The sequence below is a fragment of the Phaethon lepturus genome, unplaced genomic scaffold (assembly GCF_000687285.1).
Source record: "Phaethon lepturus isolate BGI_N335 unplaced genomic scaffold, ASM68728v1 scaffold7719, whole genome shotgun sequence".
NCBI classification, from domain to species: Eukaryota; Metazoa; Chordata; class Aves; order Phaethontiformes; family Phaethontidae; genus Phaethon; species Phaethon lepturus.
The window spans coordinates 9,660-22,178 of NW_010562699.1; the positions used below are offsets into that span (position 1 = coordinate 9,660).

The 12,519-nt window shown below is 43.3% G+C and overlaps 1 protein-coding gene across 1 annotated transcript in view; it reads right to left on the minus strand.

The window, feature by feature from the left end:
* Nucleotides 1–2,609: 2,609 nt before the first annotated feature.
* Nucleotides 2,610–12,519, minus strand: part of FAT3 (FAT atypical cadherin 3) — a gene marked incomplete at its 5' end in the record, with an annotated part of 79,239 nt that continues 69,329 nt past the window's right edge. Inside the window, 2 exons of the mRNA XM_010294357.1 lie at nucleotides 2,610–3,589; nucleotides 11,234–11,347. Of these exons, the coding sequence (XP_010292659.1) occupies nucleotides 2,970–3,589; nucleotides 11,234–11,347 (734 nt within the window). The remainder of the gene's footprint in view (nucleotides 3,590–11,233; nucleotides 11,348–12,519) is intronic.

Consider the following 12,519-nt stretch of genomic DNA (forward strand, 5'->3'; position numbering starts at 1 on the left):
AAAAGAGACAGCACAAAACCAGAAAGGCCACAGAAGTACCAATATTCACAGAGGGGCATCTGTTTGAAGATGGATTAGGCTTATTCAATTTGGAGGGGAGGAGATATTGAGGTATAGAAATCACATCTGGGACAGAGAAGGCTGAACGGGTGATCCTTGGCACCTTCCCAACAGCGCTTTAATAAGTAGGCATTCAGTGAAATGAAACGGCAACGACATCAAAACAGAAAAAGTACTATACATTGTATATATGCATATTTTACTAGTAAAACTCACTACCAACAAGATATTACTGAGGCAACAAGCTTGGCAAGAAACATTGTTTTGTTTGGGTTTTTTTTGTATGGCAATTGCTAGGCTCTCACAGTTTTCTCCCTTGTGACACTTTTGATATGTCCCAGTAATGTTTTGATATCGGTGTCTCAGGCTTATTCAAGAATTTTCACTACAGAAAACAGTTGACAAGTACACTTCGTAAGTGTACGAGCTGGGAGCTCAAACAGAACTAATGGCATAATGGATAAAAATGTCTCACACCAAAATTGAGCAGGAGCACACACCATGTAAACTGCAGCCTGATGCTAAGAGAGTATTACATTCTCAGCAAGTCATACCAGCTTTACAAATGCAGCTACATTTGCGGCTTTGTTTTTCAAACTGAGATGTTCCTACTCTTGAAGAGACATCAATCTAATTGCACCTGCTTTCCTGCAACATACACTTCATGAACAATGCAAGTCATCCTCTATCTGTGCCTCTAGGCTTGTCAAACCATTTCATGGCTTATTGGCAAACCCCTCAATTCTTTGCAATCGCAATACAAATTTCCGTATTTTTTTTCTTCTTGAAAACATGGGGATAATAGCAGGGGTTGAAACACACCATGAGCACATTAAGAATATATCACCGTTACAGAAGCATGTCTACTTTGAGAAGACCAAGTGATGTTCATAAATTCAACGGACAGGAACTATTTGCAGACAAGAACTTGATAATACTTGTGTGTGCAGTACATGGTCTTTCTAGAATTCACTCGATTTATTCATGTACCTGTATAATGAGCTGTTTTCTAGTGAAGAATTGCTGCATTACCCTAAAGAAATATCTACACTAATCTTTCACAGCTATATGAGCTATTGGAGGGAAGCAGCAACATACTGTACCTACACCGAGAATTCTACAAATCCTGTTTCATTAAAAGTGTTACAAGCTGCAATTATTTAAATTACATTTTATTAATAATTTCTTTGTGTTGGGGACAATTTCTGAGTAAACACTTCCTGTATGTTAAGAAATGGCCCACAATTTAATTTTGCTGAAACCCAAGACAGTCAAGAACATGTTGCCCTGGAATGCAACTGCTGAAACTATTCAGTTAAGACGTTTGACCAAGAGACAGGACATGGAAAGCAGCAGAGGAAACCTGTTAATGAATTTGTTCATCTATAACAACGATTTATGTATTCAACAGCTTTTCAGAATGACTGAATTATGCCATGGAAGGAATGGATGAAACCCCAGCAGTAATGCAGACTGCAGACTGACTTTCACTGTATAAGGTATACCGATGCTGTAAAATGCAGTGGCAAAAACATTTTCATAGCATCGAGCAATGGGTGTGTATATTCTGCTTTAATACACTGACTGAAAATCCGGTGTTTCCATATTGCACTTAGCTGCTCAGGCCACATCAGTGTGAAAGGCCATTTACTCCAATCAGGCTGAGGGAAGCATAAAAGCATACTGATGACGTGGTTTTCCTCATCCCACAACAATATTCTGAAGTCTGCAAACAATCTTTGGAAGTCCTCAAATCCTAGGAAATCACACATCCAGTGGAAAATCTAAGGCCAGATCTTTGGCCACAGCCCATCCGTGCGGTTCCACCGACCGAGTCAGTTTACAGCAGCTGAGAACTCATCCCATAAACTCTAAGGATGGACATTTGCCAAATGACGTTAAGCTAACGATTTGAGATTACAGCAGCGTTATATGTAACTTAATTGCAACTAATTTTACTGTAGCACGATGACTGCTGTTAAAGAGGCGACTGCCCAAGCAAGGAATTTCAAAAAGTCAGCAGCGCTTTGTAGACAGTTAGGTTTCCTGATGTTTTCAGATACGTGTTCACATTGCATATGGAAGTCAAGGGAGGCTGTGCATACGCAGCTGCGGGAAAACTGGGCCACTAACTGAGCCAAACTCTGACATTTCTAGAAGTCCTCATGGGTGAAGGTTATGCACACACAGCTGACATCAGGTTTAGAAAATGGAAACCAAAGTAGGCTGATTTGGAGTAAATATATGCTGTATATATGTTGCTCTATATGCACACAAAGTAGAATGAAATGCTATGTAACAAATGAAAGTATAGATAAATATTTATGGACAAATGGCTGGTTGCGTGTCTTTGATAGGTCAATTTGTTAAATGCTGTTTTTTCAGCCATCTGACGTGTTGTACACAGCAACCTCAGTGATCAATTGCTTTCACGCTTTTGCTGACATAAAATTTCATGCAACAGTGCATCTTGGAATGATCCATACCAGTTCCTTAATACTGTGGGGAGATCATAACACTGTAACACTTTTAATAATACAACACAAAAAAAAAAAAATCAAACTTTGGGGGAGAGAAAGAAATTATTTAGCAATTATTGTTTCCCCCTGCCTCAAAAGCTGAGTTTTACTTTTGGTAATAAATAGAAGGTACATATTCTCCAGATTGTCTGTAACAAGTTTGCGATGTATAATACTTAACACAATTGGTCTCTTCGTTTCTGCACATACAGTATCATTTCTCAACAAGTTAATAATGGGTTATACTGTATTTTTGCCTTGCCCAATATATATAGATACACCTTCAGCAAAATTTCTTCTCAATATTTATACTATTGATTGGACCAAATGACAAAAAAAAAAAAAAAAAGAAGAGGAGGAGGAGGAGGAAGAAGAAGAAGGGAGCTTGCTTTACACTTGCGTCTGATGCTGGGTCTCCACAAATGGAATGTGAACGTTTTCTAGGTTGAGTTCCTCCACGCTTTCATAGTCACTCATGGCTACTTCAGAGTCATCAAAGCCGCAGCTGGCCGAGACATCAGAGGAGGAGGCATCTAGAGAGTTGTGCAAGGATAAGGGCATCTTACCTGCACCAACGGTTTCTGTGTTCTGGCTTGGGCCCACAGCAAAAGTACTAAATTCGTTCCCAGTCTGAGACCCTGCAGTGTCCGTCTCATTGGGGAACTGGTGAGGAGGGAGGTACTGGCTCGGGTGGAAGTGCGGCCGCCGCCTGCGGTCGGGGCTGAGCGTACTTGCCATTGAGACTGGCTGCGAGGGCGGCAGGGTTTCATATTGGTCCGGATAATCCTCTGGAAGAGGAGGTGGTAACTGGTCCTGGCTTAAAAACTCCTCTTCGTGAGGGGGAGGGTAGTCGCTGTCAATGTCGTAGCCACCAAGGTAGTAATCTGTTTCCAGCTCCCTGGTACTGCCGTGATGAGCCGAGCCTCCATCTGCCGTCTCAAAGTTGGGCACTTCCTCAATGTCGGACAAGCGAGCACTTGGCATCCAGTCAGAGGTATCCCAGTGATACGCTACAGCAGGAAAGAGAACGACAGCACTCCCTTAGGATGGGGCCGCTAATGAAAACAAGGTGTCCTGCATGCACTCGCCTCTTAGTCCTCACAACACGTTCAAATCACAGCATGCGCCACAGGCCATCGACGCGGGTCAGCCATGCTCTGACCAGAGGGGTAGGGGAGGAGAATAAATTGTATTACGATGCTAATCCAAACAAGCAAAGAAACAAAACACGTCCCCTCTCAGGCATTTGCTTTTCAGGATGCTACTGGGTTGTATTAGAAACTACGAGTCCAAGAAATCAAAATGACAAAAATCTCTGAATTAATGCTTTTCACCGTTAATTGAAAAAATCTATAAATGCAGTAAGCATGCTTATGGTATCACATCTAGTTGCCCCTTCCACCTCTAATGGCTTCGTTTCAAGAAAGACAGTGTGCAAGCAAATAATCTGATCAACTGAAAACTGGATCCTGAAATAAAAAAAGTGGCTGGCCATTCTCATGCAGCACTTGAACCCAACAGAATTCAAACAGAAGAGGACGCGTGAAGCAGTTCAAGAAAAAACCAGATCAAGTCAGTGCTCTGCCCACCCCAGCCCAGTCCAACAGGCAGAAAGTGTCTCAGAAAAATCACCTCTGTTGTAGTTCTGTCCTTGATCCATAACAGACACTGTCAGATACAAAGTGAAAAGTAAAAACTGGTAACTTGGAGCTTGTTACCAGCATTGTATTACATGTGAAAATACAAAACTCTGCATGCATATTTGAGTACAGCTGCCTCGGTGTCGTTTAATAAGATTTTTAATTGTTCTTTATTTTAGCGTACAAGATAAGCTTGCCCGGTCAAATGTAGACATACATACAGAAATGATTATGTGTATTATATTCCTTTTCTATCGTATCTTAATTATTTACCCTCACTGAACAGATACGGAATTACATTAGAGCTGGATTTCTTAACACAAAAAGGGCTATCCACCGTCTCTACGGTTTATAATTGCAAAGTACATTTCTCTCTCACTTGTTCACTTTGAAACAGAAAAATAAGAATCTACCATTCTCAGGGCCGGTTCAAACAAATCTGGGCCCACCTGGGCTCAGATACCATGGTGATGGGCACGGTATAAGAACCTGAATAGAATAGAATACAAAGCCATTTAATGGGGCCACCAGCTACAATGGCCCGCAACCCCATCCCCACCTCCCACCTGCACTGCCATGCTAGCCGGTGGGGAGGGAGGCATTCCAGTATGGAGAGGGTGCAGGGGTGGGGGAGAGAGCAAGGAAAGAGGTTTTACGTGAGACAAGAGCGGGGAACAAGCTGCAGCGTTTTCTAGATGAGATGCTCTTGTTCAGCCACATGTTATTGGGCTTCATGCAAGAAGGCGCTGGGCAAGGTCTCTGGCCTGCACTGCTGGGGGTCTGGCCGGATAAACAGACCTTTATGGCATTACAGCACTTAACCTCGGGGCAGAGAGACTGTTCACCAGGCCTCCATCTGCTACCACCACTACTGCCCTCGCTTATCACCACATGGCGCATGTGGCGATGGCGATGTCTTCGTTAGCTCGTTAGCCAAACCGTAGCTTTCGACCTGCTCTGCGTTAGCCTGGGGTGAGGAGGGTTGGGGCTACTGCAGATTTGGCAGCAGTGTCTGAACCGGCCCTCACCACTCTTCTCCTTCTTCACTTCTCTCGTTTGTAAAGTGGATTTTGCTGGTTTTCGGTCAGTGTAATGACATTGCACCTGAGATGCGTCAGGTCCCTCCGAGCTGCGTGGTTTCAGGATCCAGGAGAACCTCACTAATTCGCTGACTCGCACAACCCCAGCAGCTCCCCGGGGAAGAAGCCCCATCCTCCCGTGGCTCCGCGGCAGCGATTCTGCCCGCCGCGCACCGGGAGCTCCGGTGCGGCAAACTATTCATCGCTTGCACCAGCCCCGCTGCAGAGCACGCAGGATTTGTAAGTCTCATACAGGGAATTGGGAAGTGGGCAAAGCATTTTCAGGGACAGCCTCTTGAAACTGCTGCCACACCGGCTTTTTCTGACCTTTAAAGCATGATGGGGAGCCAATGTGTTGGCTTAAGCTTTCCTTTAGGAAAAGCACAGTGTCTGTGGCTTCTTTTCAAGGCTATTTTCTTAATTTTTGAGTGAGAATTTCTGTTTGAATTTACCTTGGATAGTTAATTTTATTTGACAGCAAGAAGAATGGCACTCTTACACTTCAGGAAATCAATAATATACTATGGACAAATACTCAAGTGCCATCACTAACTAAAAGTAAAAGTGCTTTTCCAAATTACCGTGACACTGGCTCAAGGGAAAAATAGTCGTTTCACAAAAATAATTCACTTGATCATCTTTAAGCATTAATGCAGACTGGTTTAGCTGAAAACCTGGCTTAAATTTGCTAAAGACAGATGAAATTTTGGACTTGTGGATAACTTGAGTTGATGTCGAGTTGACATTTTCCTACGGATAAGTGTTGTATAAATAAGTAAAAGTAATGTTTATTTATGATACATCACATTTCCTCAGATCTTTACAGAAAAGGAAAATAGTGATATTCCTGTTTTACAGGTATGGAAACCAGTTCGCTTGTAACATGTTGTGCCTGAGCTTACCCAGGAGGTCAGTGGCAGAGCTGAGTGTTGGCTCCTTGGACCCAACTGCCATGCTCTATTCAATGGGCACATCAACCCCAGGGGAAAGGCAGTGTCACGCCTTGCTATGTGGCATCCACGGAGTTGTGTCTACACATCTTCGATTTGATGGTGTTACCTGGGGGAAACCAACCACCTGCCTAGCACCACTTTGCTCCTCTCCATGTGGTCCTGTTGGAGTGCATAACCCAGCTCTACTGCAGCTTGGGACACTTCACAGCCTTCCTGTGTTGTCTTCTGTTTCCCAGTCTCTGCAGCCAGGATAATCTCAATGATCATTATCAACCTAATGTTTTTTTCTGAAGGCAGTGGGAATAAGCAAGCAAAAACATTGACTTGAACAGAAGAGGATGAAGGCCTTGACACCTTTTCTACTACCTCCAATTACCCACAGGTATTTTGTGGTACATCCCTCTGGTGTTTTCGTGTTTGCTGGTGAACATGCTGATCTGCAAAACCCAGTCCCTGCCACAGGTTTGCTGGTCAGTGTAGATTAGTGAGGTTCTGCTGGAATGTTTCACAATGAAAACAGGAAGCATTGTTGCATAACAAGAAATAAAAAAAATTAAATACCTTCATTTTCTATAGTGTCAACTACATTGTTGACAAGCTGTATGACAGTCACTATGGAAGCTTGCAGGGGAGGGAAAGCAGAAAATAAAGGGAAGGGAAGGACAGCTTCAGGTTAGTATTTAAAACACACATCATATATTACCACAATAAATTTTCTCAAACAGACAGAACTGACATCAAGAAAAACCCAAGTCTTCTGACCAATGCATGATTTATGCAGTGGGTTGCAGGACATTTCATTTCAGATAATCCCATACATTTTCAGAGTGGTGATAAATTCCAAAACAGCATTTCCTGAAAGGCACATGGGATGATGTGTATCACCCCATAAATTCAAGCAGACTGGCCAGCTGATTCAATTAACCAAAGCAGTATCTTGTCTACCCGACACTAATATCTAATTCATTCTTGTTTAAAGGTCTCCAGAGATGGTGCCATGTGCTCCAAGGGATCATTATCTTTTAGACCATCACACCATCTGAAATGGTGCTAAGCTCAATCTATTTCCAAAGAGGAACGTTTTACTTATTTACTGTTTGTGCTGGGACGTTAAGCAGCGGTGCTATAATTAGGAGGACACATCCAAGTAGGTTTGGTTCAAATTTTGATCTGTGTTTGACAGAATATTTTCACAAATGCTTTGTGTGTTCTCTGCTGGTGTTTTACCAAAACATACTTTTTGCTTGAATAATTAATATAGACTGTGCAATTGTTTAACATGGAGCTCAGCAGGGCTACAATGTGTGGTCTTCTAGATGATCTGCATTTTGGACCAAATAACTCCCCTGCCTTTGAGGACCTGAAATAAAACCCACCAAAACCAGAAAGCAAGCTCTGGTTCAGTGGGTACTGGATCTGTCCCTTTTCCTTTGTCTTTGATTCTGAGAAAACCGATTGCTTTGGAGCAGGGTAAGAAAGGGATCAGAAATGCTGGGCAAGACACACTTTTTTGTTTCACTCAGCCAATAAACTTAGAGGTCACAAGAAACATGTTAACAGTAATAGTGCCATTCAAATATACATTGAGTATTTTGACATCTTTGTTAACTTTTGGGCATGGGATCAAGCATCTCATTCAATTTCCTCAGTCCTTGTGAAGGCTTGGCAAAAAGAGCCTTGAGAAATCAAAGAAACCATGTTCTATGTCTACATTGAGCATGTTTATGCCATCAACAGCATTAGTAATTGTACCAGGGAGACTTGTATTGACTAATGCATAAAAAACATTATGGAAAAATAAGTGACTCCATGTAATTAGCTGCTGCATGGCTGGGAAAAGAGATGGAGGGCAGCCGGGAACTCTAAGAAGAGAACAACCGAGAATGAAAAACAGAAGGTCAAAAATCAGGGCCAGCACAGTCTTCATTGCAACCAAGGGTTGGCTCTGGTGAGAGCTGGGCAGATCATGTTCACAGAAGGGATGGAAACTTCTACCCCAAGCAGCTCAGAGCAAGGCAATGCCCAAACACAGCATTGTTTAGGGGTAAATATCGTTGTTATCAACAACGGTTCCCTGGACTGCCCAGCACAACCATCCACTGGCCTGCAGTGAAACAGTAACCTAAAAATACACTTTTGTCATGTTCTCTGCCCCACTTCAAAATAGCTTTCTGTGGCAACCTGTAACTTGCCTTTGAAGTGACTTCTCAAATATTATTGCTGAAAGTGGGCAACTTATTCTTTAAATTTGTGGCTAATAAAAATTTTTGGTCACAAAAAATACTGCTAACTACTCTCAGCAGTAGAATTTAATTTAATTTAAATGCAGTAGAAATAAGATGGTAAAATAAAAGTTGGTTCAAAATCACATCCAAAAAGGGTTTGCACGGTGAGACAATCCCTGTTCCACCCAGCAAGAGAAGGGTCCGAGCACTGTGGAGAGGGTGAGTGGAGACTGCCTGCACCTCATACAAACTGAACAGCGTAGGGCTGTTCCCACCTTTGGCAGGATGCGTCCCAGTGCTCCTCTGGTGCAAATCAGGTTTCCCCAGTCAGAAGCCATTAACAAGTTTCACAAGACAGTGTTGGTACAGCAGCGTGACACAAGCCTGTCGCCACTGCCAGCCAGATGAGCACCCGGCAGCATTGCTCTCGGCTTTGGAGGAAGCAGTTTGGAGAAGGAGCCTGTCCTGTCTCCCCAAAGAGTGTGGACGCTGAATTACACTTGTTATGGTTTCACTGACAACCTTTTAACCTTTGCAGGGATGTGAAGGGCAACCCCGGGTATCAGTCCAGGCTGGGGGATGAAGGGATGGGGAGCAGCCCTACCCAGAAGGACTTGGGGGTCCTGGTGGATGAAAAGCTGGACATGAGCCGGCAACGTGCGCTCACAGCCCAGGCGGCCAACCATCTCCTGGGCTGCATCCAAAGCCGCGTGGCCAGCAGGGCGAGGGAGGGGATTCTGCCCCTCTGCTCCGCTCTGGGGAGACCCCCCTGCAGTGCTGCATCCAGCTCTGGAGCCCTCAGCACAGGAGAGACATGGACCTGTTGGAGCGGGTCCAGAGGAGGCCACAAAAATGCTGAGAGGGCTGGAACAGCTCTGCTGTGAGAACAGGCTGAGAGAGTTGGGGGTGTTCAGCCTGGAGAAGAGACGGCTCCGGGGAGACCTTCCAGTACTTCCAGCCTTCCAGTACTTAAAGGGGGCTTAGAAGAAAGATGGGGACAGACTTTTTAGCAGGGTCTGTAGCGATAGGACAAGGGGTAATGGTTTTAAACTAAAAGAGGGCAGATTTCGACTCAATCCAAGGAAGACATTTTTCCCAACGAGGGTGTTGAATCACTGGCCCAGGTTGCCCAGAGAGGTGGTAGATGCCCCATCCCTGGAAACCTTCCAGGTCAGGTTGAACGGGGCTCTGAGCAGCCTGATCTAGTGGAAGATGTCCTGCTCACTTTAAAAGGTCCCTTTCAAGCCAAAGTTGATTCTGTGTTTCCATGAAGCATAAAGAATTAAATGACAGGAAGGAGAAGGATTTATGGCTTGAAGAGGGACAATTGTTAGCCCTTCTGTACATGCATGTGGGCATGTATATGCTTACTTACGCCTGTATTTATATTTTAGACTCTCTCACTGCAAACCTTCCCTGCTGCTGCAAGGAAACCAGAGCGTGCACTCTTGCATTGACCTCTGCAAATGCCTCAGATGATTTAAGTTTCCTCCCTCCTTCTCTCTGAAGATACAGATTTGTTTAGACCCTTAACTAGAACTGTTACCTCTAGGGGCTGTATTTTAAATGCAGCTTTCACAAAAAATGAGTAGGCATAGAAGGTCCAATCCAGATTCAGTGAACATCATGTCACTGATTTAAATGGGGGCAGATAGTGAAAAGCCTAATTAGAATTTGGGGGATATAAAAAGTAACCATGTACAATAAATGACCACCTGGATAATTATCCTAAAGGTAATTATATTTTAAGTATATATGACTAAAATAATAATAATTCTAATAATTATTCTAAAAAACACTAAAGACTTTTTTTAGGTGCAGGGCCAGAAAAGCATTGAGAAGCTTGACAAAAATACTCATGATGTTTCAGCCACGGATGAACTGAAAGGACCTGCAAGTGCGCTTTGCTTTAAGTGCTTTTTCCAACATTTCGGAGTACCTAGGGAAGAGCCGCATAACATGACTGCAGAACCGACTCTCCAGGCAGTTCATTAACTGGCGGCTGAGGAAACTGAGTACAATTTCTTTGTGCTAATCTTTTTCTGTGTATCTGAATGAGGCTTCCCTGACATCCATCATCCCTCCCTGGAAGAAACATCTTGCTGTTTCTCAGACCCACTGCTCAACATACATGGGCCGTAGGAACGAAGGTTTGCTCTGACTTTGTAGGCCTCTTTCTGGCTGTGTATGGCTCTGCCCATGTCACCCACTGAGATAACGATGTAGGACATGAAAGCAGGCAATGAACATGAACCGAGCAAGGATTTAATGGTGCTCTATTGTTCACGGAGCTGTGATTGCCAGGGAGAGGCCAAGCCACTGGGGACTGCCTCATCTGCTCATTGTTGCTGCTGAGCACCAGCAGAGTTTTGATGGGACCATGAATGAGACCTGGCAAACAGCACAAAAATTCCCTTTAATTTCACTGCTGAAACATTAAAGTTATCCTTTTCCAAGAAGGAACATGATAGAAATTCTAGTTTCGCTTGCACCCTATTAAACAACTTGTATCATGGCAGCATGACTGTCATCTATCACACCTCTAATTCACTGTAAAATCTGGTACTGATACAACAGCTCCAGGCACCAAGATTTTAATTATGTTCCTATAATTTAAAAAAGAGCCAGAAAGTGAGGGTTTGAACCCAGTACTTCCTGACTTCCATCATCGTTAAATACCTAACTGTTTTTAATAATATTAGAAAGAGAGTTAAATAGCTGTGTTCCCAGCATAATAAAGATAAAACCATTTCTTACCATTATCATCACCGGAATCAGACTGGAAGGAGCTGAGGGACTGTACTTCAGAGTTGCTGCCTTTATTACTTCCTGCAAAACAGGTCACTTCTTCAGCGTCATCAACCCCTTTACCTTCATTGACAGCAAAAACAAAGCAAAATGGTACTCTCTAGGTATGCACATTTGTCTATTTATACCACAGAGCCACTTAAAACCTGCCAACAAGCACCTTCTATTATTGTTGTCAGAATAAATTTTTTTTTTCCTTCAGACAGAGGAAATGACATATTGGTCAGGAAAGCAGCTGATGAAGATACCTAGACTTTGGGTTTGAAGCCCAAAGAGTCCTTCAAGTGGCTGACACCACTGTAATCAAGGAAGAAACATCTATATTCAGTATTGCCTTTTTAGATGACATCGAGTCTGAGCAGCAAAGAAAATGATGACTTAAAAATGTGGTATAAACATCTTATACAAGAGATTACAGTTACATTTATCTTTACTGTTAATTTCCTAATTTGAGAACCTCACTAAAGGCTCATTCCGTGCTCAATAAACTTATTGTGCATCTTTTGATCCGTATCAGTGGCCCCTGGATCAGATTTTAATGGCTCCACCACTGACATATAATAGATTATGCTTCATTTTACATTGCTTTTCATCCGGGACATTCAGTCCTGACAACTCTTCTACAGTTTAGAAATGTAACTGCAGCCTCTGGTATAAATTCATATGTAATTAAACACACTTGAATAAACACATTTAACTACACATGACGAGTGATAAGAAGGAACACAAAACGTCATCCTCCATAGTAAGCACCGAGATACATACCTGCGCTAATTACAAATGAACAAGCTCAAACACGTAAGTACAGCTCTCCACCTGCAAGCTGTAGATATTTCTACCCAGCATGGGTCACCTCCATACGTAAAAGGGCTGATTTGCTCCTGCTGAGAAGCAGGGTATGTAGTAGATGGAGCAAGTGCTGCAGTAACGAAGCGGCACCGCTTCCCACTTCTTGACAGCTGAGGTCCGTCTCCATGGCATGGCCTCATGCTGTGCAGAAATTCATACAGATACCAGCAGCGCCTGCGGCAGAAACACCCAGGGGAATACGGAACAGAGCACGTGTCGGGGCTGGCATGCTGATGCTTTCAGTCAGACAAACAATATTTAATGGTTAAAAAGGTGAACCACAACACAACTGTGAAGTACAGCCCAAAGAAATTAAAATTAATTCCTGGTTTTCACTAGAAGAACTTAGCCAGTGTGCTGCCTTTGATGAAAATATGCAGGTCAGG